At 42.6% G+C, this 26,667-nt stretch overlaps 1 protein-coding gene and 1 pseudogene across 11 annotated transcripts in view; both read left to right on the top strand.

Moving 5' to 3' along the window:
* The window catches only part of OSBPL1A (oxysterol binding protein like 1A), a 234,336-nt gene that overhangs the window by 204,771 nt on the left and 2,898 nt on the right, over positions 1–26,667 (top strand). For 10 of the 11 annotated variants that reach the window (XM_010383216.2, XM_010383217.2, XM_030925858.1 and 7 more), the window contains 9 exons: positions 10,024–10,158; positions 11,139–11,236; positions 12,886–13,068; positions 18,649–18,756; positions 19,651–19,740; positions 20,741–20,867; positions 24,170–24,286; positions 24,911–25,034; positions 26,469–26,559. In XM_010383216.2, coding sequence (XP_010381518.2) covers positions 10,024–10,158; positions 11,139–11,236; positions 12,886–13,068; positions 18,649–18,756; positions 19,651–19,740; positions 20,741–20,867; positions 24,170–24,286; positions 24,911–25,034; positions 26,469–26,559 — 1,073 coding nt within the window. Of the gene's footprint in view, positions 1–10,023; positions 10,159–11,138; positions 11,237–12,885; positions 13,069–18,648; positions 18,757–19,650; positions 19,741–20,740; positions 20,884–24,169; positions 24,287–24,910; positions 25,035–26,468; positions 26,560–26,667 lie in introns of all 11 variants that reach the window. The other variant, XR_004055672.1, reaches the window with a different exon arrangement.
* Positions 20,570–20,688, top strand: LOC115895594 (annotated as a pseudogene).

The following is a 26,667-nucleotide window of genomic DNA, read 5'->3' as shown; positions in this document are numbered from 1 at the left end:
CCCCCACACTCTACAGTGGTCTAAAATCAGAATGTTTCAACCTGGGGAGAAGTGGCTTGAAGACCCTATTTCTAGTGTCATGTCTTTCCCTTAACTGAAACAGGCAGTTAAGGAGCCCTAATGTAAGTTAATGGTTCTTGAGTAAAAGAGGCTTTGCTGATAACAGTACTGTTTCTAACCTTCCCTGTCTGGTGCCCTGGAGCCTTTATCATTTCCAGGTATAAATACTATGCTGTGATTCAGATTAAGTAGGAGATTAAGTCCTTTTTTTTTTTTTTTTAAAGTAGCAGAGGGCGACTGTGAATGGGGAGATGAGCAAAGAGGAGCAGCACAGTCCCTCCAGTGCAGGTGCCCTCTGAGACTTGCCAGTTTCTAGGAGAAAATGCATGTGGAAGTAGATTCCCTTAAAGCCACGAATGCCGAGTGATCCGGTGCAAGCTTGCGGCCCGTGCTTCCATTGTCTCTCCACACGCCTGTCTAGGTGTTGTCCAGCCTTTAGTGAAGTCGCCTAGCAGGAGGGCTCACGCCACCTCCCAACTCTGAAGCTGTTCAGCTGCTAAGCAGGAAGAATAGGAAAGGAATATCATTATGCTCATTAGCATTTTCCTTAGAGCTTTTCTTATCTTCTCCTCCCTGTTTTCCCGCTGGTTGCACTGAGGTGCCCACACTGTGGTTCAGTTCACCCATGATGAGCACACCCCCTTTTCCCGCTCCGTGGCTCCTTCCTTTCTGCCTGTGTGTCTTTCACTCTGGCCCCTGTTGTACCCTCCGACTGGCCTGTGAGGACTGAGGACAGAAGGCCTGAGGGCGGCAGGCTTTTTTTCAAACTGCCCATCCAGAGTGGCCATAGGCAGCTATCCCGGGACGCCTTAGAGTAACTCCTCTGCGTGTAATCAGTGGTATTCAGATGGCAAGAACGTCATGCAGTGATAAACTGATAGATGAGATGTTAGGCATTGTGTGGAGGGGAGGGAACTGGGCAGCATGAGATGGGGAAAGAAAGACATTTGGCCCTCCAAGGCTCTCAACTGTAAGCACGATGAATTTTTTCGTCCTCAGTAGCTGTGGGAGGTAGAGGTGTCATAGAGGAAACATCCAGTGCCATCACCATCTTGCAGGAGGCACGGCTTTATCCAGAGGACAGCCGACTGCCGCCAGCCCCCAGCTGTCAGTGGAGAGAGCTCTGGGGACCCACCAGGGTTTGGGTCACACATGCGGGGGAGCACCCTGCCCAGAAACTGCTGTCTGGGCAACAGAGCAGACACACCTAGCCTAGTACCTGAGGGGAATTTTCTCTCTATAACCCAGGTCTTAAGTAGTTACACTTCTGTCCTTTTACAGTGGTAGACTTTACATTTATACAGTATTTTCAGTTTCAGTTGATCTCAAACTTGGCCTTGCTCTCAAGTTTCTCTAGTGCTTCTCTCCTTCTTCTCAGTTTGTCAGCCAGTGAGCAATTGCAATTAGGAGTTTCTGCAGTTTCATCATTGGTTGTTCTTAATTTGCATGGTGATATTTAAACTTTGCTTTTAGCTGGAATTGCTTGGCATAAATGTTTGACTTTTCCAGCTGCCTGAAGCTCTCAATGATAGAAGTTTCTAGGCAATGTTTCTTCCTGAAGCTTGATCTTCATAATGTGAATTGTTGCTTTTCTTATTATTGGAATATATAGTCATATTAGTTGTATACAATATCTAGAGAATGCAACACCACACTTCATTGGATTGGAAGTGAAAATGATGTATCAGTGAATTTTCAAGAGGTCTAAGAGGGAAGGAAATAAAATATACTTGGTGTCAGTGAGCTTTTCACTACCTCGCTAGGGAACTGTAGGTTTTAGCAATTGAAATAATTGTAAGATTATTTAAAAATAATTACAGATGATGGAGGCAATACAATTGCAAGTAAGTTGCTATATTTTAAAATAGCATGTTACACTCTTTCAAGGTCCAGATTGTTTTTATGGCAGTCCAGGTTCTGCCTCTTATTCTGTCTCTGTTATTTGACCCAGCCATGTGCCTTTCCATTTTCTTGAATGCATTCATTCTGAGTTACTAAAATAAATGGAAACCTGTTTAAATTATTATAGATTACAACATTTTATTAAAAGAGACTTTTAGAATTTTAGCAGCTTTTCAAATGATTAAAAAATAAATCTACTTATTGAATTGATGATAAACCCACATCCTTTGTGCCTTGGTCTCCAGAGTTCACACCACCCCCTTTGTCATTGGCTTCCAACCCCTGGAAAGCCCGGGTGACTGGTGTTGAACAGCCAGCGGCTGTGGACACCTGCCTGCCCCATCCTGCTGTGCTGTGTTTTCCCATGGAGCTGGATGTGGAGAAATGGCAGTGCACACAGCATTGCTTTAGAGTTGAAAGATTACATCCCTAGGCCAGTATTCCTGAGAAAACAAAGCAAAATCCCTTTGAGGGAAGCACTCCTGTCTTATAAATACTAAAATGTCATCCGCAGTCCATCTGTTCCTTCCTCAGTGAGTATATGATAGTCCTTAGAGTGTTTTTCAGGAAAAACAAATTCAAAATCAGACTTACAGGTAAAGCTCTTCCTTTCTTTCTTTTTTTTTTTTTTTTTTTTTTTTAATTTTTTTATTATACTTTAAGTTCTAGGGTACATGTGCATAACGTGCAGGTTTGTTACATATGTATACTTATGCCATGTTGGTGTGCTGCACCCATCAACTCGTCAACACCCATCAATTCATCATTTATATCATGTATAACTCCCCAATGCAATCCCTCCCTCCTCCCCCCTCCCCATGATAGGCCCCAGTGTGTGATGTTCCCCTTCCCGAGTCCAAGTGATCTCATTGTTCAGTTCCCACCTATGAGTGAGAACATGCGGTGTTTGGTTTTCTCTTCTTGTGATAGTTTGCTAAGAATGATGGTTTCCAGCTGCATCCATGTCCCTACAAAGGACGCAAACTCATCCCTTTTTATGGCTGCATAGTATTCCATGGTGTATATGTGCCACATTTTCTTCATCCAGTCTGTCACAGATGGACATTTGGGTTGATTCCAAGTCTTTGCTATTGTGAATAGTGCCCCAATAAACATACGTGTGCATGTGTCTTTGTAGTAGAATAATTTATAATCCTTTGGGTATATACCCAGTAGTGGGATGGCTGGGTCATATGGTACATTTAGTTCTAGATCCTTGAAGAATTGCCATACTGTTTTCCATAATGGTTGAACTAGTTTACAATCCCACCAACAGTGTAAAAGTGTTCCTGTTTCTCCACATCCTCTCCAACACCTGTTGTTTCCTGACTTCTTAATGATTGCCATTCTAACTGGTGTGAAGTGGTATTTTAATGAATAAACTTTTAAAATTTCTTTATAATCAATCCCACCCTGCTGTTGTGTACAATAAAGGGAAATGGAGAAAACAGGAAGAGAGCTGAGCCAGAAATGGCATAGTCTGTGTCACCTACTGGCTGTCACTGGTTGCCACTGCAGTGAACCCCTGCCATCCTGGTGTTTGGATCCCTCCTGGCCCAGGCTTCAGGAAGGGCAGCACCCTGTCCCTCACTCCCTCACCTTTTAAGCTCAGGTCCCTATGCCATGCTGCTGTCTGTGTAGCTTCTCTGCAGCTCAGCTGCCCCTGGGTTAGGGCAGAGTATCCCAGCCATTGAGGCATACTTGCTTTCCTGCAACCTTGGAGGTTGGAGATCTTGTCTGCATTATTAATAACAGTGATAATAGCTAGCATTTATTGCTCACTTAACAGATGCCTGGCACTATTCTAAGTGCTTTATATTAATGAATACATCTCATCTTTACAAGCCTGGTGAGGTATGTAATGAAATTGTCCCCACTATAGGGAGAGGTTAGGGACTTGGAGGCTGCCAGGCAAGCAGTAGGTAGTACAACTAGGATTTGAATGTAGAAGTTTGATCTCAGAGCTCATTTTTTTCCCCTTGGTTTTACAATTATGGCAAAACATACATAACATAAAAGGCACCACCTTCACCATTTTTAAGTATAGTTCAGTGGCATCAGTACACTCGCATTGCTGTGCTACCATCACCACCGTCCATCCACAGAACTCTCTTCAACTTGCAAAACTGAAACTGTCCCCTCGAAACACCAACTTCCCCACTCCGCCTCCCCCCGCCCAGTAACCACCATTCTACTGTCTGTTCAGAGCCCTTTCTTATTTATTTGTTTATCTTTAGCAGCAGCCTTACCCAAGAAGTAGGAACCTGTTCTTTCAATTTCCTGTCTCTGGAACTTAGGAGTGGACTAATCTGAAGTTTCCATTGTATTACTTCTACACCAGTTTTTCCTTGTCCATTTCATGACTAGCATCAATGCAAGTGTGTGTATTATAAGATGGACCAGCTGCTGCGGTGTGAGGCTGTTAGCTTCCCTGGCTTTTCCTTTTGCCTGTCTGAAATTGGTTTTTGTGGGTTTTGTTTGTTTGTTTGTTTGTTTGTTTTTGAGTTGGAGTCTTGTTCTGTTGCCCAGGCTGGAATGCAGTGGCATAATTTTGGCTCATTGCAACCTCTGCCTCCTGGGTTCAAGCAATCCTCCTGCCTCAGCCTCCTTCATAGCTGGGATTACAGGCACACACCACCATGCCCAGCTAATTTTTGTATTTTTGGTAGAGATGGGGTTTCACCCTGTTGGCCAGGCTGCCTTGAACTCCTGACCTCATGATCCACCCACCTCGTCTTCCCAAAGTGCTGGGATTACAGGCCTGAGCCACCGCGCCTGGCCTATTGTTAGGTTTTAAAGTAACATCTCGTTTTACCCTTGATTAGAAGAGCAATGCATGTTCATTTTAGGAAATCTGGAAAATACAGAAAAGCATAAGGAAGGTTATGAGGATTCCCTATGCCACCAATCCCTAGCGATACCCACTGCTAACTTGTTCATGTTACTATCTTCCAGCATTTGTTTCTATGTCTATAAAAACATATTTAACAAGATTAGAATATTTTTGAACATGTTGCTTTAACCTGTTTTTTTCTCTCAGATTTTAATGTGAATATTTATTTAGAATGAGGAAAAATCATCACAAGTTTTGGAGTGTAAATATCACTGTTACCACAGTAGCGTTGTTTGTGTCTAGTACCACAAGCAATAGAAATCCGAAGTCATTATAGACTTCTTTAATTGCCTTAACAGTCTTCTGTACTTTTTTTGTTACTCTTTTTTGGCTTTACATTCTCTTTTATCACGTGCGACCGCAGCTACGATATTTTCTGTAGCAGAACTAGAAAGATAATTTGATCTTTCCTAAAGTATGATTCATCAAAATTCGTTTTCTTAAAATTTCATTTTATTTTTTAAGACAGGGTCTTGCTGTGTCACCCAGCCTGGAATGCAGCGGCATGAACATGATTCACTGTAGCCTTGATTTCCGGAGCTCAGGCAAGCCTTCTGCCTCGGCCTCCTGAGTAGCTGGGACTGCAGATGCACGCCCCCACGCTTGGCTAGTTTTCTGATTTTTTTGTAGGGATGGGATCTCACTTTGCTGCCCAGGCTGGTCTCGAATTCCTGGGCTCGTGATCCCTGTGCCTTGGTCCCCAAACTGGTGAGACTGCATGTGTGAGCCACCATGCTTGGCCTCATTTTATTTTTTAAAAGACTTTTATTTTATAAAGTAGTTTTCAGTTTACAGCAAAATTGAGAGGAAGATGCGGAGAGTTCCCACACACTCCCTGGCCCCACACGTGCATAGCCTCCCCGTAGTCAGCATCCCTCACCAGGGCAGCCCATTTGTTAGAACTGGTGAACCTGGCCAGGCGCGGTGGCTCATGCCTGTAATCCCAGCACTTTGGGAGGCTGAGGTGGGCGGATCACAAGGTCAGGAGTTCGAGACCAGCCTGGCCAACATGGTGAAACCCCGTCTCTACTAAAGATACAAAAAATTAGCTGGGCGTGGTGGTGTGTGCCTGTAATCCCAGCTCTTTGGGAGGCTGGGGCAGGAGAATTGCTTGAACCCAGGAGGTGGAGGTTGCAGTGAGCCGACAATGCACCATTACACTCCAGCCTGGGCGACAGGGCGAGACTCCGTCTCAACAACAACAACAAAAAGAGTCAGTGAACCTGCGATACTTCATCACCCCAGGTTCATAGTTTATACTGGGGCTCACTCTTGGTGTTCTGTGCTCATGTAATGACGTGTATCCAACATTGTAGTACCATACAGAATGTTTTCACTGCCTTCAAAATCCCCTTTGCTCTGCCTGTTCATCCCTCCCCCTTACTCTGGGCAACCACTGACCCTTTTACTGTCTCCATCGTTTTGTCTTAACCAGAATGTCATACAATTGGAATCATACTGGCTTTTTTTCCCTTAGTAATAGGCATCTGTGTTTGCTCCATGTCTTTCCATGACTTGATAGCTCATTTCTTTTAAGCGCTGAATAATATTTCAAATGTTACCAATTTTTTACTCAGCATTTAGCTGTGTTAACCACATGCATTATTAAGCAAGACCTTTGTCTTCAAAGAGCTCTCCTTTGAAGGAGGCGGGAAGTTGTGTGTGTGACAAATGCCTGAAAAGGGAAAGCTCACCGGGCAGTGAGAATGCAGGGTGCATCTGGGGCAGGGCATACCTGCAGTGTTCCCCTCTCTCTGTGAGGTGATGGGGGGGGCATAGATGGGATATAAGATAGTGTCCCTTTCCCAAGGAATTGTATTACTATACACGTAGCAAGATAAGCTGGTTACCACCCATACCATAACAGTAGGTAATAGAATCTAATCTCTGATCAAATGCTCAGTTGTGAGCAATACATTTTGGTACTCTAGCAATTGGAAGGAGGAGGAAATCAGTGAGTGCTACAGTACTTGCGGAGGAAAGACTTGAACTGGGCCTTGAAATCTGGGTAGGACATAGAGGAATAAAGGGAAGAGAGAGCAGGGCATTCCAGGTTAAGTGGTGGTTGTAATGAGGCTTTTGCTGCAGTACCTGGCACATAGTAGGTGCTCACTTAAATATGAGTTTAATGACAGCATAAACATGCCAGAAGGAACAAAGTGGGAGTAATACACCTCTTTTAGCATCAGAGATGTTGACTGTCATGCACCATTGGTGGGAGTATAAATTGGTTCAGCTATTTTGGAAAGCATTCAGCTTGGTAGTGTCTGTAAGTAAATAAATAAATTAAAATGAGCATACTTTTGACCCAGAAAATCCACTTTAGAGAAATCTACTTAAAATCCCTATTTGCCTATATTCTTAAAGATATATGATTAAATAGTTCACAGTGCGTCCATATATGGGCGTTGTTTTAAATTTAACAAACACATCTAGCATTATTAATGTGCCCAGAACTATGCTTTATGATAGATACTATTATGTTAGCACTTAGTACTTATTGAGGAGGAAACTGGCACAGGGTTTAACTTGGTCAAAGCTGCACAGCTAGTAAATGGTGAACCCAGCAGTGGAACTCAATCTGGTTCAGTGGTCTTGGCATTACACTATCCTGTGATTAGAAAGAACTTAAAAGACTCGATGTATGTACCTTACATGTGTATCACACCCCGCTAAAAGATGCGCAAAACACAGTGAAAGTGTAATGAGTCAATACATAGAGCTGACATCAAGCATTAAAACAAACAAATTTTGGCTGGGCATAGTGGCTCACGCCTGTAATCCCAGCACTTTGGGAGGCTGAGGTGGGTGATCACCTGAAGTCAGGAGTTCGAGACCAGCCTGGCCAACATGGTGAAACCCCATCTTTACTAAAAATACAAAAAAATTAGCCAGGCATGGTGCTGCACGCCTGTAGTTCCAGCTGCTCGGGAGGCTGAGGCATGACAGTCGTTTGAACCTGGGAAGTGGAGGTTGCGGTGAGCCGAGATCGCGCCTTTGCACTCCAGCCTGGGCGACAAGAGCAAAACTCTGCCTCAAAAAAAAAAAAAAAAAAAAATCTGTGTGTGAATGTAAATCAGGAGTATGTATGCTTATGTGTGTGAATACATAGGTCTGTATCCCAAAGTGTTGCTGCTGTTTTGTGTCTGGGGAGAGAAGTGGGAAAGGGAAGTAAAGAGACATTTTCATGTTTTTATTTCAATATTATATTTTATACTAAGATAGATATGTATTTCCCAATTAGTTTTTTTAATAGAAAAAAAATAACGATAGTTTTTATTGAAAAATAGAAGGCCAGATGCTATGGCTCACACCTGTAACTGCAGCCGTTTGGGAGGCTGAAGTGGAAGGATTGGATCCCTTGAGGTCAGGAGTTCGAGACCAGCCTGACCAACATGGTGAAACCCTGTCTCTACTAAAAAAATACAAAAATTATCTGCATCTGGTGGTGCACATCTGTAATCCCAGCTACTCCAGAGGCTGAGGCAGGAGAATTGTGTGAACCTGGGAGGCAGAGGTTACGGTGAGCCAAGATTGTGCCACTGCACTCCAGCCTGGGTGATGGAGTAAGACTCCATCTCAAAAAAAAAAAAAAAAAAAGAAAGAAAAAGAAAAGTCGAAGAAAGAGAGCCTGGGGCATTTCAATTAAGACAAGCCTTGGCAGTCCCAGTTTTTTTTTTTGACTTGTTCCCAGTAGTGAATCTCTGGGTTTAGTGAGCTCTTGGAGTGTATGTAGTTGAGCCTTCCTTTATTTCTCTATACACATTCCTGTTTTCACTCATCTCCCCAATGATGCAGCAATAAATTTACCATTTCTTTTAATTAGGCTGAGCTGTTACATGTCTGTGTGTTTTCTGCAGTATTTTATGGTAATGAATGAGCTTATTTTCTTTGAATGCGCTCCAGTTTCAGTTCTGTGAAGGTTGCATTATTTTTAATTGAAAATCTCAGTGGGAACATGGATATTTAGGGGAAAAGTCAGAGGTAGGTCAGGTGGCATTCAGCCTGATTGCACCTCGGCACTGTTCACCCGCCCACACGACCAGCCAGCAGCCCTCATGAAAGACCTGATTCCCAAGGGAATGGTTGATAGCAGTTTGGGAAGATCGTCAGAATATTCCAGTAAATACCAAGATAGGTGTGTTACTTAATGCATTTTGTAAAGGCCTCACCAGAATATTGCTTGCTGGTGGCACGTGGTAAACAGAATTGAACAGTTGCAGTTGAGGTCGGAAACTTCCTAATTGTTAAATGATTTTTGAGAGTTGGTTGTGATGGCAGCATTCTGGCAGACAGAATTTAAAATCTATTCTGTAAAATATGCCGTAGGCTGCTAGTACCCTAGACCATAATTTATACTAGATTGGTGTGCTCAGATAAGCTCGGTGTTGTCGCATCATTTCATTTCATTGTCATTTCAAAAGCTGTGAAATTTGTTTTGGAAAACTACTCACAAAAATGGTATGAGTGGTTAATCCTTAGCCCATTGTTACAACATAAATGTAGACATACTGAAATTTAACACATATATTTGAACAGTGATTCATGACTTGAACAGCCCCAGACCTGAAGCTGTTCCACTGGACTCCACTGAGAAGGAAGGAAGGGGAGCTTTTAGAAGGTGTTCTTTGAAGGAGCCAAAAAGTATATTCATATTGGTGAAAGTGTAACGTCCCTAGATAGAGGTTAGTTTGGCGGTTCTGATTGATGAGGCTTAAGTCGACAGGGGAAGGGGTTTCAACAGTTTGCTTATGAAGGAACTCAAGGCATTGGAGCCATCTCCAGGAATTAATGGCCCTGCAGTTAATTATTTTACCACCACTATGAAGAGTTTTGTTTGTCTCCATTGCCTTTGTCTCCCAGTTCCTAATTCTGATGCAAGGCAGACTAAGAGTCATTGCTCATGCTCACCAGCAGAGAGTGAGCTCCCTGGAGCCACGGAGAATGTTTGGGCAGTCTTTGTATTTCTTTCTTCAAGACCTAGAAGGATATACTCCACGGTATTAGGTGCTCTGGGAAGATTTTGTGAAATTGAACCAATATTGAAGAAATTTCACGGGTTGCTAGTTTCTGTTCTGTCCTTTCCAGGAGGATGTTATGTAAAGATAACAATAGTTTTGTTTGTTATGTATATGGGACGTAACACTTTCCATTTTCTGGTTCAATAGGAACTATCCAAGATCACGATGCCAGTTATATTTAATGAGCCTCTGAGCTTCCTACAGCGCCTAACTGAATACATGGAGCATACTTACCTCATCCATAAGGCCAGTTCACTCTCTGATCCTGTGGAAAGGATGCAGGTATGAGCCAAGGGAGGAAAAGGTCTAACTCTGAGAGACCTCGTTACCAACCCAGCCCCAAACACACACACACATTCACACAATTAGTGTTAAATTCCATGTGAGCAATTTTATCAAAGCTCAGTCCGCACGTCTGGAGTGTCCTCTGGTCAGGGCGACACCATCGTGCAAAGACCGATGAGTATTGCAGGAGAAGTGGGAGGTGGCCCGTAAGCAAACCTGGATATTAGGGGGCTTTTGCTAAATATTTAGTTGAGAAAGTAGCATTGTGTTAGGGGAAGAATTCAACCTTTCTTCTTTCAGACTTGCTCAGGGTATTTCCAAGAAGAAGTTAACACACACACATATAAAGTAGAAAAATATGTTTGTGCTTACTTGGGTATATAAAGATATATACATTGCTATATGTTAAAAGACAGCAAGGAATTGCACTTTTTAATTTTTTAGCTGGAAGATTTTAGATGTCGTACATGGATGGACTAGTTAGAGGCAGAGTATAGTGGACACATTGTTCTCCTTCAGCAAAACAATAGCATTCTAAACTGAGTCTTTCTGTCCTTGCATTTATATAAATCAGCATTTTCCAACCTCAGTGGACTTAACACCAGTTAAGTTGTGGAGTTTTATATCTCTATCCCCAATCCTGGAGTGTGATACTTTTAAAAAATTTTAAATGAATTAAAAGTAACTTTGGACTTGAGGGTTTTTTGAAAGTCCTTAAGAGAATCTGTAGCACTGTTAGAGTGTGATGAAAACCATGGTTGGGAATAACCAGTCACTATAGGAAGTGACTGAAAGTAATTTTCATTCTGAATATCCAGGTTTCCATGTCCCACTGCTAGAGCCATATTAAAACTCCAAAGTAATTAAACTCCTCAAAATAATTCTGTAAATTACTGTCTTCGGCCAAATTTCAGTTCCTAAAAGAATGCGGTGCGAGCTCGACTGTTACTGACTTGTTCTCATGCTCTGTCCCGCAGTGTGTAGCTGCGTTTGCTGTATCTGCCGTTGCTTCTCAGTGGGAGCGGACTGGAAAGCCTTTCAACCCACTGCTGGGAGAGACTTACGAATTAGTGCGGTGAGGCTTTCCACTTGCATGCTTTATATAGCCTTGCAGATGAAGAGGAGAAATACATACGTATTGGTCATCACCAATAACAATTACATAGGACTGGAGCAAGTTAACAATTTTGATGTTTGTTTCTAGGATAGCTATTATTTTAGAGACTGTCAAAAATATTGAAACATACATAAAAGCTACCATTAAAAAAATAACTGCAAGGATTTTTGTATTCCTAATCACATGGGATTAATCACCCGCCTTTTCTCCTTATGTAGATCATAAGACATGATCGAGTTTTTAAAAATAATCATTTAAAATATATTAGCTGGGTATGGTGGCACAGGCCTATAGTCCCAGCTACTTGAGAGGCTGAGGCAGCAGGATCTCTTGAGCCCAGGATCTCTGGGCTGTAGTACTCTATGCTGGTCAGGTGTCCGCACTAAGTTTGGCATGAATATGGTGACCTCCCAGGAGAGGGAGGTCAGAAATGGAGCAGGTCAAAACCCCCGTGCTGGTCAGTGGTGGGGTTGCACCTGTTATTAGCCACCGCACTCCAGCCTGGGCAACAGTGAGGCCCTCTTTTTTTTTATTTTTTTGAGACGGAGTCTCGCTCTGTCGCCCAGGCTGGAGTGCAGTGGCCGGATCTCAGCTCATTGCAAGCTCCGCCTCCCGAGTTTACGCCATTCTCCTGCCTCAGCCTCCCGAGTAACTGGGACTACAGGCGCCCGCCACCTCGCCTGGCTAGTTTTTTTGTATTTTTTTAGTAGAGACGGGGTTTCACCGTGTTAGCCAGGATGGTCTCGATCTCCTGACATCGCGATCCACCTGTCTCGGCCTCCCAAAGTGCTGGGATTACAGGCTTGAGCCACCGCGCCCGGCCGAGGCCCTCTTATAAAAATATCTCTTTATTAAAAAATATAAATAAAAGATATTAGCATAAGTATATATTGTTTGCATAAAGTCAATGACTACATCTGTAAGTGCAGTTCTGTTTGCTTGAGCCAGCCTGTGTCTTGTTTATACATGATTAAGGGACTTTATTTGGCTTTAGTTTTTCTATGTGTTCCTCTTCTTCTCTGCACAAGTTTTGATCTCATTTATTCCCTAGATGTTTGAAAGTGGACACAAAGTCATTCAAATTCATCTGGGTGTTCTTTATTTTAATTTGTTCAAGTAGCTAGCATTACAACATTGGATTTGGTGGTTTGGGTTGTATTTGTATAATTTCTCATAGATTAAGTTGTTTCATTGCAAGGAGAATAAAGAATTGTTGGTTGGGCATGGTGGCTCACGCCTGTAATCCCAGCACTTTGGGAGGCCGAGGCGGGCGGATCACGAGGTCAGGAGTTCGAGACCAGCCTGACCAACATGGTGAAACCCCATCTCTACTAAAAATACAAAAATTAGCCGGGTGTGGTGGTGCCTGTATTCCCAGTTACTCAGGAGGCTGAGGCAGGATAATTGCTTGAACCTGGAAGGCAGAGGTTGCAGTGAGCCGAGATCATGCCACTGCACTCCAGCCTGAGCGACAGAGCGAGATTCTGTCTCAACAGCAACAAAAAAAGAATTGTTTACTTTGAAAGGGCAATTATGTACATGTTTAATGATAGAGTTAATTATAATGTTGCTTTTTTTTTTTTTTTTTTTTTTTTTTACATCTTAAGAGATGACCTTGGATTTAGACTCATCTCCGAACAGGTCAGCCATCACCCACCAATCAGTGCATTTCATGCTGAAGGATTAAACAATGACTTCATCTTTCATGGCTCAATCTATCCCAAACTGAAGTTCTGGGGGAAGAGTGTAGAAGCAGAACCCAAAGGAACCATCACCTTGGAGCTCCTTGAGTGAGTTCTAATCAAGCCATTAAACTGTTTTCATGTATACCTACCTGTAAGTGTAGATATGCACACTCAGCGGACCTTATTGTTCAAAAACTGGAGAAAAAGAAACAGGTTTCATATAATGCAAACTGTCTACCTCTGTGTAAACGAATTTGAGAAACATGGCAGTAGCCATTGCTAATTAATCTGGGTATGTGTAAATAGTTTAACTTGATGTTTGACTCTGGTGTTTGGATCTATTTTAAGATCGATGGAGTTAATTGCTTCATGACATTTCTTATGAAGCATGCTTTTTTATATCCTTGTGCCAATGTTTTGTTTACAGATCTTTCAAAATGAATTCACTTTGAGAAATAATGAAATGACAATTGTGTGGCACATGTTAGGCGTTAGATGAATTGGGAGTTCTTTTGCAAGATTAGCTTTAAATCCACAATTAATTCCAGTTAGGATAGAATAAGCATACGATCCCCTATCTCTTTAACACTGATTACAACTAGAAACCCCAGACAGAAGACAAAGCAACAACCTGAGGACTCTGAAAAGTAGACAGTAGCAGGCAGACCGGGGAGAGAAATCAAAACCTGAAGACCAGTATGGCAGTGAGTTTACTGGTTTTATATATTTCTCCCAAATCTGGCTTAGAATCAGGGCAGCAAATTGCAGAACTGGGCATTGGAGGCAGACCAAAAAAGGTCTAAGAGTAACTCTCTCTTTCTAATTAAAGGACATAGAAAGATACCCTTGCAGGAAGTAGAGAATAGGGGAAATCCTGTTTCAATTTTGTCTCACAGCCTTGCCCCAAAGCAAGCCTTAGGGTCTGTAGCTACACTCCTGCTGCGGTGGTGGCTGTGGCAATCACACACGTACCTCAAACTCAGAGTCCTTCTCCTTGGCCAGAGGAACTGAGTAAAGGAACCCCTGGGGTCCAAAGAGTGTGAGAGAATCCCTGTTGCTTGTTTTTCTTTCTTTTCTTTTACTCCTCTACCCCAGCGGAAGACCTAGTTGTGGGAGATACAAGACAGAGCAGAGAGGCTCAAACCCCAGCTTGCCAGCCGGAGGGGAGAGAAAGCGCCCCCTGGTGTCTAAGAGTGTTAGGGAAACCACAAAGAGGAGGGAGCTCAAGAAAGGGGTCCCCTAAAGCTGTGTTATGAGTTCCTCAGCTCATCCATACACGCATGCACTGAAATGACCCAGAAGGGTCCACAAGGGCCTCAGGATCTGAAATACTGTGTGGCCTGAGATCCAGGTCCCTGGATGGCTATTGAGGGGTAGATCTGAGCAGCACTACAGAGGCTTTGAAAATTAAACTGACACTGGAATCAAAGCCCACAGGAGGAGAGTCAGGACTTCTGGCCTGAAACACTGTTAATTGCCTACTAAAACAAAATTTTTATCAATATTCTCCAGAAGAGGTTAAGAGGACAGAGTCTTATAATATTTAGGTGTCCAGAATACAATCCAGAATCATTCAGCATAGCAAGAAACAGGAAAATCTCAACAAACTAAAATAGAAAAGGCAGTCAACAGACTCCAGTCCACAGCTGACCCAGATACTGTCACTTGTATCCGAGATGTAAAGTAGCTCCACCAGAGAAAGGTGGACGCTCTCAAATGAGTAGAAAGACATTTTAGCAAAAAAAAAAAAAAAACAGAAATATTTTTGGAAATTTTAGTACTAAAACTATAGTGATAGAATAGTAATAATAACTGGGATAGGCTCAATGGCAGAATGCAAATGTCAAAATATGTACAGGATGTGTATGTTGAAAACTACAAGATACTGTTGAAAGTGATCAAGGATTATCTGAGTAGTGCAGAGACACACTGTCTGGATATGTTTGGAAGCCTCAATTATAGTTAAGATGTTGGTTCACCCCTCACTGAACACAGTCCGAATCAAAATCCTAAGATGATTTTTAACAGATACAGAGAAGTTGATTCTAACTTTGTATGGAAAGGCAAATGACAGAGAATAGCCAAAATAATTTTGAAAAGGAAGAGCAGAATTGATGGACTCCCACTACCCAATTTTAAGACTTAACTCTAAAGCTGTTGTAATCAAGACAGTGTGGTGGTGGCCAAAGTAGAGACTGCATAGATTAATGCGACAGGGAAGAGAATTCAGAAATTGACCCGCAGAAATGTGGTCAATTGATTTTTGACAAAGGCGCAAAGGCAGTACAGCTAAGAAGAATAGTCCTTTCCACAGACAACCGTCTGTGCTATGGAGGCAGTTGGATATGTTGAAAAATGAACCTCAAACTAGACCTCACACCTTTTACAAAAATCAGCTCAAAATAGATCATAGGCTAAAATAAAATGCAAAACTAAGGGTTTTGGAAGAAAACGTAGGAGAAAATCTTACAACTTTGGATTATGCAAAGAACTCTTACAGATATGATACCAAAATTACAACCCATAAAAGACAAAAAAGTGATAAATTAGATTTTATTAAATTAAAAACCTTATATTGAAAGATACTGTTCAGAGAATGAAAAGATAAGCTATAGAATAGTAAAAATTATTTGCAAATCATATAGCCAATAAAGGACTTGTAGCCGCAATATATAAAGAATTCTTAAAACTCAACAATAAGAAATGATAAGGTCAGGCGCCGTGACTCATGCCTGTAATCCCAGCACTTTGGGAGGCTGAAGTGGGAGGATCACTTGAGCCCAGGAGTTTGAGACCAGCCTGGGCAACATAGTGAGTCCTTGTCTCTACTAAAACATTTTTAAAATAGCCAGGTTTGGTGACATGAGCCTATTGTCCCAGTTACTTGAGAGGCTCAGGTGGGAGGATCTCTCAAGCCCAGGAGTTCGAGGCTGCAGTGAGCCATGATTGCGCCACTGTGCTCCAGCCTGGGCAACAGAGTGAGACCCTGTCTCTGGAACAATAACAAAAAAAAGAACAATAAAAAATTATTTTGCCCAATGGGGTGAAAAATGTGAATAGATACTTCACCAATATTTATATATATCAAATAAGTGCATGAAAAGATGCTGTCAGCTGATTGCAGTGGCTCACACCTATAATTCCAGTTACTTAGGAGGCTGAGGCAGTAGGATTGCTTGAGGCCAGGAGTTCAAGACCAGCCTAGGCAACATAGTGAAACTCTATCTCTAAAAAAATAAAATAAAATAAATTTAGCCAGGCATGGGGACACAGGCCTGTAGTCATAGCTAAGCTAAGGCAGGAGGGTTGCTTGAGCCAAGGAGTTTGAGGCTGCAGTGAGCTATGATCCACCACTGCACTCCACCCTAGATGGTAGAATAAGACCTCATCTCTAAAAAATAAATAAATATAAATGTAAAAACATGTTCAACAGCATCAGTTATTAGAGAACTACAAAGTTGAAACCACAGTGAGACAGCCGTAACCTATTACAATGTCTAAAATCAAAATAATTGTAAACATTGACAGTCCCAAGTGCTGACAAGGATGTGGAAGAGCTAGAAATCTCATACAGGTTGAGTATCCCTTTATAAAAATATACCGGAAGTGTTTTGGATTTTGAATATTTTCAGATTTTGGAATATTTGCAGTATACCTACCAGTTTAGCATCTCAAATCCAAAATTCCAAAATCTGAAATGCTTCAGTGAGCATTTCCTTTGAGTGTCATGTCAATGCTCAAAAAGTTTCCGATTTTGGAGCATTTCAGATTTCCAAGTTTCAAATTTGGAATGTTCAACCTGTGTATTGTTGGTGTTGGAATGTAAAATGGTAGAGCCACTCTGGAGAATGGTTTGGCAGTTTCTTATATAGTTAACCTTATGTTTATCACATGACTCAGCATACTACTCCTAGGTATTTACCTTAGAGAAATGGAAACTCACTTTCATCCCAAACGCTGTATACAAATGTTTATAGTAGCATTATTCCATCACCACCAAAAACTGGAAACAGCCCACCTGCCCTTCAGTGGGTGAATGGTCACAGAAACGGTGGCACATCCATACAGCGGAATCCTACTCAGCACAAAGACTGATACATAGAACAACACAGATGAATTTCAGGTGCATTATACAAATTGAAGATGCTAATCTCAAAAGGTAATCGACATTTATAGGATGTCTGGAAAGGGAAAAACTATTGCAATGGAGAACAGATCAGTTGTTGGGGATAAGGAATGAGTTGGAGATCCAGGGACTGGGAGTGGAGAAAGGTTTGACTACCAGGAGAAGCATGAGCGAAGTGTTTGTGGGTGGAGGAGTTGTTTACGATTCTGATTGTGTTGGTGGTGGTTACACAGATCTGTACAAGCATCGACCTGAGTATCAACAAAAATGAGCTTTACCTTATGTAAATTAAAAAAACACATATCTAAGGACGAATATATGAAGGTGCAGCGGTGGCTCATGCCTGTAATCCCAGCACTTTGGGAGGCTGAGGCAGGTGGATCACCTGAGGTCAGGAGTTGAAGACCAGCCTGGCCAACATGGCGAAACCCCATCTCTACTAAAAATACAAAAATTAGCCAGCCATGGTGGCAGGCGCCTGTAGTCCCAGCTGCTTAGGAGGCTGAGGCAGGAGAATCACTTGAACCCAGGAGGTGAAGGTTGCAATGAGCCGAGATCACACCACTGCACTCCCATCTGGGTGACAGAGCGAGACTCTGTCTCAAAAAATACAAAAAATAATAATAATAATAAAACTTTTTTTTTTAAATTTTTATCTTAGGTTTAGGGATACATGTGTGGGTTTGTTCTGTTGGTAAACTATTGTCACGGGAGTTTGTTGTACAGATTATTTCGTCACCCAGGTACTAAGCCTAGTACCCAATAGTTATTTTTTCTAATCCTCTCCCTCCTCCCAACCTCCATCCTGAGGTAGGCTCCTGTGTCTGTTCATCCCTTCCTTGTATCATTTAGCTCCCACTTATAAATGAGAACATGTGGTATTTGGTTTTCTGTTCCTGTGTTAGTTTGGTAAGGATAATGGCCTCCAGCTCCTCCATATTCCCAGAAAAGACATGAACCTGTTATTTTTTATGGCTGCATAGTATTCCATGGTGTATGCGTGCCACATTTTCTTTATCCAGTCTATCATTGGTTGGCATTTAGGTTGATTCCATGTCTTTGCTATTGTGAACAGTGCTGCAGTGAACATTCACGTGCATGTATCTTTATAGTAGAATGATTTCTATTCCTCGGGGTATATAGGATTATAAAATATCGGGAGTGTATTCACATAAATGAGTTTTTTCCTTTGGTGAGCTGGAGGGTACTTTCTCTAGAAAGCACTAAATAGACTTTTTATTTTCTGTTTCTACTCCAGCTTTTTTTAATGTTTCATGACACTTTTGAATGCTTGAAATGATTATGTACATAGTTTATTTGGAGTTTGGTGGAAGTATAGAATTTTTTCTTAAGTTCTTACTTCCTTTCAAGAAACAAGAATGGGCAAATGATCCCAATTTTATGGTGAGTTAACATCAATAGAATCTTTAAAGTCTTAGAACTTAGTTACCTCAAGCAGCCTGGTTTGTTATTCTGAGTAACGGCATTTGGAGCAAGTGCACTTTTTAAACAAAGTGATACCTCTCACTTATTTTTCTGGGTTTGGTTTTGCTTTTCAGACACAATGAGGCATATACGTGGACAAATCCCACCTGCTGTGTGCATAATATCATTGTGGGTAAACTGTGGATCGAACAGTACGGCAATGTGGAAATCATAAACCACAAGTAAGGCACCTTGGGGTACTTCATCCATTCCTTCAGTTTTCATCAAGCAGTTTTAGTGCACTTCAGTTTTCTTGGTTTTGTTTGTCTTTAAAGAAAAGCTCTAGAACGGGCTGATGAAAATTTAAGAATCAGGCAACATAGGTTGGGCGTGGTGGCTCATGCCTGTAATCCTAGCACTTTGGGAGACCGAGGCAGGTGGATCACGAGGTCAGGAGTTCGAGACCAGCCTGGCCAAGATGGCGAAACCCTGTCTCTACTAAAAATATAAAAATTAGCTGGGTGTAGTCGCGGGCACCTGTAATCCCAGCTACTTGGGAGGCTGAGGGAGGAGAATTGCTTGAACCCAGGAGGTGGAGGTTGCAGTGAGACAAGATCATGCCACTGCATTCTAGCCTGAGCGGCAAAGCAAGACTCCATCTCAAAAAAAAAAAAAAAGAAAAAGAAAAAGAAAAGAAATCAGGCAATATAACTCTTGAATGACTGGAAGCCCATTTATTTAATAAAGAGGTTTCATTAAAGTCTCTGATGAAGGAAGACTGGGTGAACTCAGCTTCCCCAGCTTCTGTGAACCTTAATTCCAATCTCAGCTCATTTTGCTTCCTTTGTCTAGTGGGGACCAGAGAGACGGGGGGCTTAGGAGTTACTAGAAAGAGCTGGGCTCCCATTCTACTTTGTGACCTTAGGCAAGTCACATATTCTTTCTGCACCTCACATACCTTTTCTTTACGGTGGGAAGATTACCAATGGAGGATTAATCATTATCACTTTAGTGTGGAGCCTGGCACACAGAGAAAATCCGTAAACAGTAGCTGCTGCTAGAAAAGTTATCAGTTATTTTTCTCTACTGCTGCTTTGGTAATAAATGATAATCTGAACTTAATATTTTCTTTATAGGACTGGGGACAAATGTGTGTTGAATTTTAAGCCATGTGGCCTTTTTGGTAAGGAATTACACAAAGTTGAAGGCTACATTCAAGATAAAAGGTAAAATTTCCATTTTAAATGTTGAATAGTATAGATTTTGTTCACTAGATAAAATGGTCGTATTAAAATATTGTTGGCTGGGCGTGGTGGCTCACGCCTGTAATCCCAGCACTTTGGGAGGCTGAAGTGGGCAGATCACGAGGTTAGGTTCAAGACCAGCCTGGCCAACATAGTGAAACCCCATCTCTACTAAAAATACAAAAAAATTAGCCGAGCGTGGTGGTGGGCACCTGTAATCCCAGCTACTTGGGAGGCTGAGGCAGGAGAATTGCTTGAACCTGGGAGGTGGAGGTTGCAGTGAGCTGAGATCGTGCCACCACACTCCAGCCCAGGTGACAGCGAGACTCCATCTAAAAACAAAAAAACAAAAAACATTGCCATAACCTAGGAAACAAGCATTCTAATAAGTTGAAAAATCTTTCTTCTACAAGGAAGTTTGTTTCATTAAAGAACCTGATTTGGTTGCGCACAGTGGCTCATGCCTGTATTCCCAGCACTTTGGGAGGCTGAGTGGGGAGGATTGCTTCAGCCAGTTCGAGACCAGCCTGGATAACACAGTGAGACCCTGTCTCTACAAAAAACATTTTTTTAATTAGGCAGGTGTGGTGGCGCATGCCTGTGGACCCAGTTACTCTGGAGGCTGAGGTGGGAGGAACCCTTGAGCCCAGGAGGTTGAGGTTACAGTGAGCCATGATTATACCACTGTACTCCAGCCTGAGTGACAGAGTGAGACCCTGTCTCTGTCTCTCTCTCACACACACATGCACACACAAAATAGAAAATCTGATTCGTACACACCTTTATAGTAATATTCAATTGCAGCAAAACAGTCTATGGCCATGCCACCCTGAACACGCCTGGTCTCATCTGCTCTTGGAAGCTAAGCAGGGTCAGGCTGGTTTAGGACTTGGATGGGAGACCATCTGGGAACACCAGGTGCTGTCAGCTTTTAAAAAAACAAACACTGGTTTGTTAACTAAACATCAGTTTTTCTTGCCAGCAAAAAGAAGCTCTGTGCCCTCTATGGGAAGTGGACGGAATGTTTATACAGTGTTGACCCTGCCACGTTTGATGCTTACAAAAAAAATGATAAGAAAAATACAGAAGAGAAGAAGAACAGCAAACAGGTGAACATCCTGTCAGGTGGTATCAAAGGAATCACTGGATTCTTCAATGTGTACTAATCCTTTTGGAGTTGGCCTGCTCTAGGGTCACAATTTGACTTTCTTCTTCCTTGTTGCTCATGCATGTCACTTTCCTCTTTTTAATGATCAGACATTTGCTTTAACAAGTACTTGGCATAGGCTTGTATAGGATATGGACACGTATCAGTTTTTTAACTGTGGAGCAGTTATATGTGGAACTTTGCTTTAATTCACATAGCTTTGGAATGTTGGAGTTCATCTTAATGAGAGAAATTTTCTTTTCCTCCTGTTTATGTGCATAGAAAGTTGAAATTGTTGAAGATTTAAAATTTCCTCCAAAATTCTCTCTGACATTTTCATGCTTACCAGTTTTGTTGCCTTGTTCCTTATCATGAAATTACTGAAGTTAAGACTGTCGTAGTGAAAGGAGTTATCCCTGGACTGTTGTCCTCTTCTTACTAAACTTTCTTTGTGGGACAGTAAAATCCCAGTAGGGGAGGCACATGGCTTCTTGTCGCGTGGTCCCAAGCAGGCTCCAGTGGTTGGCAAACTCCTGCCCCTTCCCTCCAGGCATAACTGCTCTAGGACTGTACCTCTTTGGACAGGAAATATTTGTTTGAGGATGGATTCCTTTCCAGTAACCAAGATAATGGTTCCAAGCGCAAACTCTGGGTTAGAATCTTAGCCCCACCGCTGATGAGCAGTACAAGCCCAGATTTCTCATCTCTCTGCCTCAGTGCCTTCATTTGTAACACGGGCACCATAATAGCACCTACCTGTTAAATGAGTTAACAAACATAATGGGCTCAGAATAGTATCTGCTCATAGTAAAGACTGATAAAGTCATTTCTGCCAGAAGTACTTCTTCAGACTGGCATCTTGAGCGTCATCTGTGAGCTCATTAGAAATGCAGGCGGCCCAGCTGCACCTCAGGCCTACTGAAGACCAGTCTCTGGGGCTGTTTAACGTTTCTTATGTATGTGAAAGTTCAGGAAACCCTAAGATTCCTCAAAAGCAGAAGGTGTATTTATGAGCGACTTTCTTTTGAGACAGAGTTAGCCTTGCTCCCAAAATGAAAAGAGATTTATTAAATGGCGGGAGCATTCTGCTTTCCTGTGGCTGGGGCTGTTTCTTTCTTTCTTTGTTTCCCGTCAGCTGTGTGTGCACAGTTCTGCTTCCCTCTTTGCATCCCGTGTTCCTGCCCACGGGAACTGTGCGCCGACTGTGCTCCACAGCCAGCAGGAAACTGACAGGGCTGAGAAGGGCATGTCTGGGGTTCTGGGACCCCGGACACAAACTCCTCGGCTGCAGCTCCTTGACAAAGACTATCTCCACAACACGCTTGCCTTCCCACTCTCTTCACAGAGTGGGGATGGCCAAGAATGTCGGTGAAATTCCAGAGAACATTCCTGATATTCCCTAAATTCCCGGTCAGTCGGGGAGAAAGTGTTTTTTTTTTCCTCTTGGAGAGAGCAGGTATTCTCACACATCCACTGCTTTTCTGGTCTCTCTCGTTCCTGTGTTCCTGTCATCTGCCTACCACGGATTTCTGACGTTCCTGAACACAGACACTGCGGGAAGTTTGTGTCATTTAGTGTTGTCACCTCTGTGCTGTTTTTTTTTTTTGAGGCGGAGTCTCGCTCTGTCGCCCAGACTGGAGTGCAGTGGCGCAATCTCGGTTCACTGCAAGCTCCGCCTCCCGGGTTCACGCCATTCTCCTGCCTCAGCCTCCCGAGTAGCGGGACTACAGGCGCCTGCCACCTCGCCCGGCTAGTTTTTTGTATTTTTAGTAGAGACGGGGTTTCACCATGTTAGCCAGGATGGTCTCGATCTCCTGACCTCGTAATCCGCCCGTCTCGGCCTCCCAAAGTGCTGGGATTACAGGCTTGAGCCACCGCGCCCGGCCTTGTGCTGTTTTGTAAACTGTATATTCACTGAATGTGTCTCTAGCCAGTAGTTCTAGATTTGTTCACTGTGTGATGCTGGGACTATGACTTACCCTTCCAAAGCCTTCATTCCATATGTCTAAAAAGCGGTTGTGACCTCTCCTCGAGGCGTTGTTGCATAAAGACCACATACATAGAACAGTAGCATAGCTGGGGCCGCGGGGAGGGGAGTCCGAGGAAACGCTGGCTCCCTGTATTTCATCTAATGAAAAATTCTCTTTTCATCAGATGCATTCGGGATCTCTCCTGGTTTGCTGCCATTGATAAATTTAGTTGACTTCCCCAAGAGTGTAACCTTTTGTTGTTCTCAGATTGTTCCTCTCTAGTGTGTGGGCTCCACAAAAGTCAGGTAGTGACGGTGCTTCTCTAACACCCCAGTGGCTGGGCCTCCAGAAGTTCCTTAGTAGATACTCAAATGATGCTTTGGGAGGCTGAGGCAGGAGGATTGCTTGAAGCCAGGAGTTCAAGACCAGCCTGGGCAGCACGATGAGACCTCCTCATCTCTATAAAAACATTTTTAAAGAATTTGCTGGGTGTGGTGGCACATACCTGTAGTCCCAGCTACTTGGGAGACTGAGGCAGGAAACTCACTTGAACCCAGGAGTTTTAGGTTACAGTGAGCTGTGATTGTACCACTGTACTTCAGCCTGGGCAACACAGCAAGACCCTATCTCCAAAATATTAAAAATAAATACTCAAATGAATTATTTTGTCTTTAAAAAGGAAACAGCCTTAAAAACATAAAACCCTATAGGAAAGAGTGATGATGATAATGACTTAAATGCGGGTAACACTAAGTGGCACAACACACAAAGCTTGTGAGACTCTCAGCACCCACTCGGGCATTCAGCAGGTATCCATTGGCTTCCCACACTGTTCAAAGTAAGGATATAAGAATTAGAAAGTCACAGTGTCCCTGCCCTCGTGTAGTTTACATTCTAGTGGTGTGCAATAAATGATGGTTTACAATTTGCAAGTGTGTATATATTTTCCTAAGGACAGGGATATGTTCTAAGAAATCATTAGGTGATTTCATCATTGTGCGAACCTCACACAGTGTACTTACACAAACTTAGATCGTGTATGTATTTTTATCTCTTTTTTCATGTGGAAAGCCAAAAGTCCCAACACTGTTACTGAGTATCAGTCATTTCCCTTACTTGATCTGCAATGCCAATATCAAATGCCATATAGCAGATTTCTGTACATGCTCTGCTATAACCTCAGGGGACTGCCATCATATTTACAGTCTGTTGTTGACTGAAACATCATTATGTGGTGCTTGACTATATCTTAAAACTTTTTACTGAAGTTTTGTTCATTGGTTGGTTTTTCTAGATGAGCACCTCTGAGGAGTCAGATGAAATGCCAATGCCGGATTCTGAAAGTGTATTCATTATCCCTGGGAGCGTTCTTCTATGGCGAATAGCCCCACGGCCTCCAAATTCTGCCCAGGTGAGACTGGGCTTGCTGGCTGTGGCCTCACTGTCTGTGTTCAGCATTGTGGCGCTCTTTCCTGGCACGTGCAGGGTCAGCCCAGGCAGCATGGAGACAGGCAGGTTGGCATCCTGAGCCCCCACTGACTCCCGGGTGCTCCCTTCTTGCCTGAGCTCAGTGCATCGTAAGTGCATCATGCTGTCCATCCCTCTGGCATCCGGCTGGGAAGATGTGTTGGGTTAGGCCTTCACTGGGGCTTAATAGCTACTTAGCGGTAAAACTTGTCCTGATTAAATATAAGCTGGTGCAGCCTAGTCAGTACCAGCCCTCCAGACCCAGCAAGGAATGATTTTAATGAAGATAAAAGAATGTTGGCATTTGCTTAGAGTTCTATTTAAAGTTGATCATGATAGAGGATATTTATTCTGCAAAGCCTGCTTTGAGATTTTTTTGAGACAGATACCCACAGATGGTGCAGATTTGGGTGAAAACATTTAGATATGTGTGATCTGAGAAAGACTGACCATTGTTACCACGAAAGGGAAGGGGTCATTGTCAAGTCAACCCTCTTCTACTTTCAGGACGTTTCGTTTTGCGTTACGCCTTGGCGTATGTTAATTCCATCCTTTTGCTTCTTTTCAGATGTATAATTTTACTAGTTTTGCAATGGTTTTGAATGAAGTGGACAAAGACATGGAGAGTGTGATTCCCAAGACAGACTGCAGGTTACGGCCTGACATTAGAGCCATGGAAAATGGAGAGATAGGTAACTAGCCAGTGAAGACTCATTTCTCGGGGGATGCTGCTTTGTTTTATTCCTGGTGATTGTTAGCATCATTGGGGTACGAGCACTTTTAGTCTCTCTTAGAGATTAAGTTTGAGTTAACATTCAGTTTAAATTCAGTAACTTTTATTTTAAATTTGGAAATCTGGGCAGACCTTATTAGCTCATATTATTGTGGTAATACTCCCCTGAGAATTTAATATACTGGAGTTGGCCAGAGGCATTTTCTGACTAATTAAGTCACTGTCTGCTTCAGAATTTACATAGCACCTTGTCAGCCTCAGAGGAGAGTGCGGCCTCCCCTTGGTTAATTATAACTTAAATGTTTTTGTGTGTTGGTATAAGTAGGTGTATATACTTACGTAGTATGTGGGATATTTTGATACAGGCATACAATATGTAATAATCACATCAGGGTAAATGGGGTATCAATTACAACATTTTTTTTTTCTTTTTTTATACAGAGTCTCGCTCTGTCTCCCAGGCTGGAGTACAGTGGCACAATCTCAGCTCACTGCAGCCTCCACCTCCTGGGTTCAATCTATTCTTGTGCCTCAGCCTCCTGAGTAACTGGGATTACAGGCACGCGCCACCACACATGGCTGATTTTTGTATTTTTAGTAGAAATGGGGTTTCACCATGTTAGCCACACTGGTCTCAGACCTCCTGACCTCAGGTGATCCACCCGCCTCAGACTCCCAAAGTGCTGGGATTACCGGTGTGAGCCACTGCATCCAGCCCATTTTTATCTTATCAATTTCTTCCAATCCAGTGATTCTCAAAAGGGGGGCATTTTCTCCCCCAAGAAGACATGTAGCAAAGTCTGAAGACTTTGGTTGTTACTTCTTAGGAGGTACTACTGGCGTCTGCAGGCCAGGGATGCTGCTAAACATCCTCTCCCACACCAGGTAGCCTCTTATGATAGAATCACCACATGGCCTTTTATGATACAGCCATCACATCTAACATGTCATAGTGCCACAGTGGAGAAAAAGTGAGACACTGCAACAGTATTTTGGAAGACTGTTTAAATTTCTTAAGAATGGCATCTGAAGGAGCTCTGTGAGATTTCACTAAGAATTTAGAATAATTTCATGTTTATTTAGTTTTTACACCCAAATTTTCATTGAAGAATTTTAACACAGTTGTTTTGGCCTTAAGAATAAGCAGGTTGTTCTTGGCAAGGTTGTTAAGAGCATAGGCTGTCAAAGAGATGCTGCGTCTGTGATACCAGCTCTGCCTCTTACTAGTCCAGGTATCTGTTACAATTTTTGCTTGATATTTGACTCTGGTATTTGTGTTCTAATAAAAGGGAGAACGTGTAGATGGTTCTTTTGTGAAGTTCTTGTGCTTAATACTGTGCCTGGCATCCTCTATGTAGAGTGTTAATGGTTTGTATTGATGTTCTTATTTTAGATCAAGCTAGTGAAGAAAAAAAACGACTTGAGGAAAAACAAAGAGCAGCCCGCAAAAACAGGTCCAAGTCAGAAGAGGACTGGAAGACGAGGTGCGTGCCTGAGTCAGGGGATGTGGCTGAGCCCTCAGGCAGGCTGCTGTGTGGGACGAGGCAGGGATGCCAGACACTGACCCCAGAGCAAGGGCCTATCTAACACAA

This window comes from Rhinopithecus roxellana, chromosome 21 (assembly GCF_007565055.1).
Source record: "Rhinopithecus roxellana isolate Shanxi Qingling chromosome 21, ASM756505v1, whole genome shotgun sequence".
NCBI classification, from domain to species: Eukaryota; Metazoa; Chordata; class Mammalia; order Primates; family Cercopithecidae; genus Rhinopithecus; species Rhinopithecus roxellana.
Note: the sequence above shows the minus strand (reverse complement) of the source record. Positions and strands in the feature narration are given on the sequence as shown.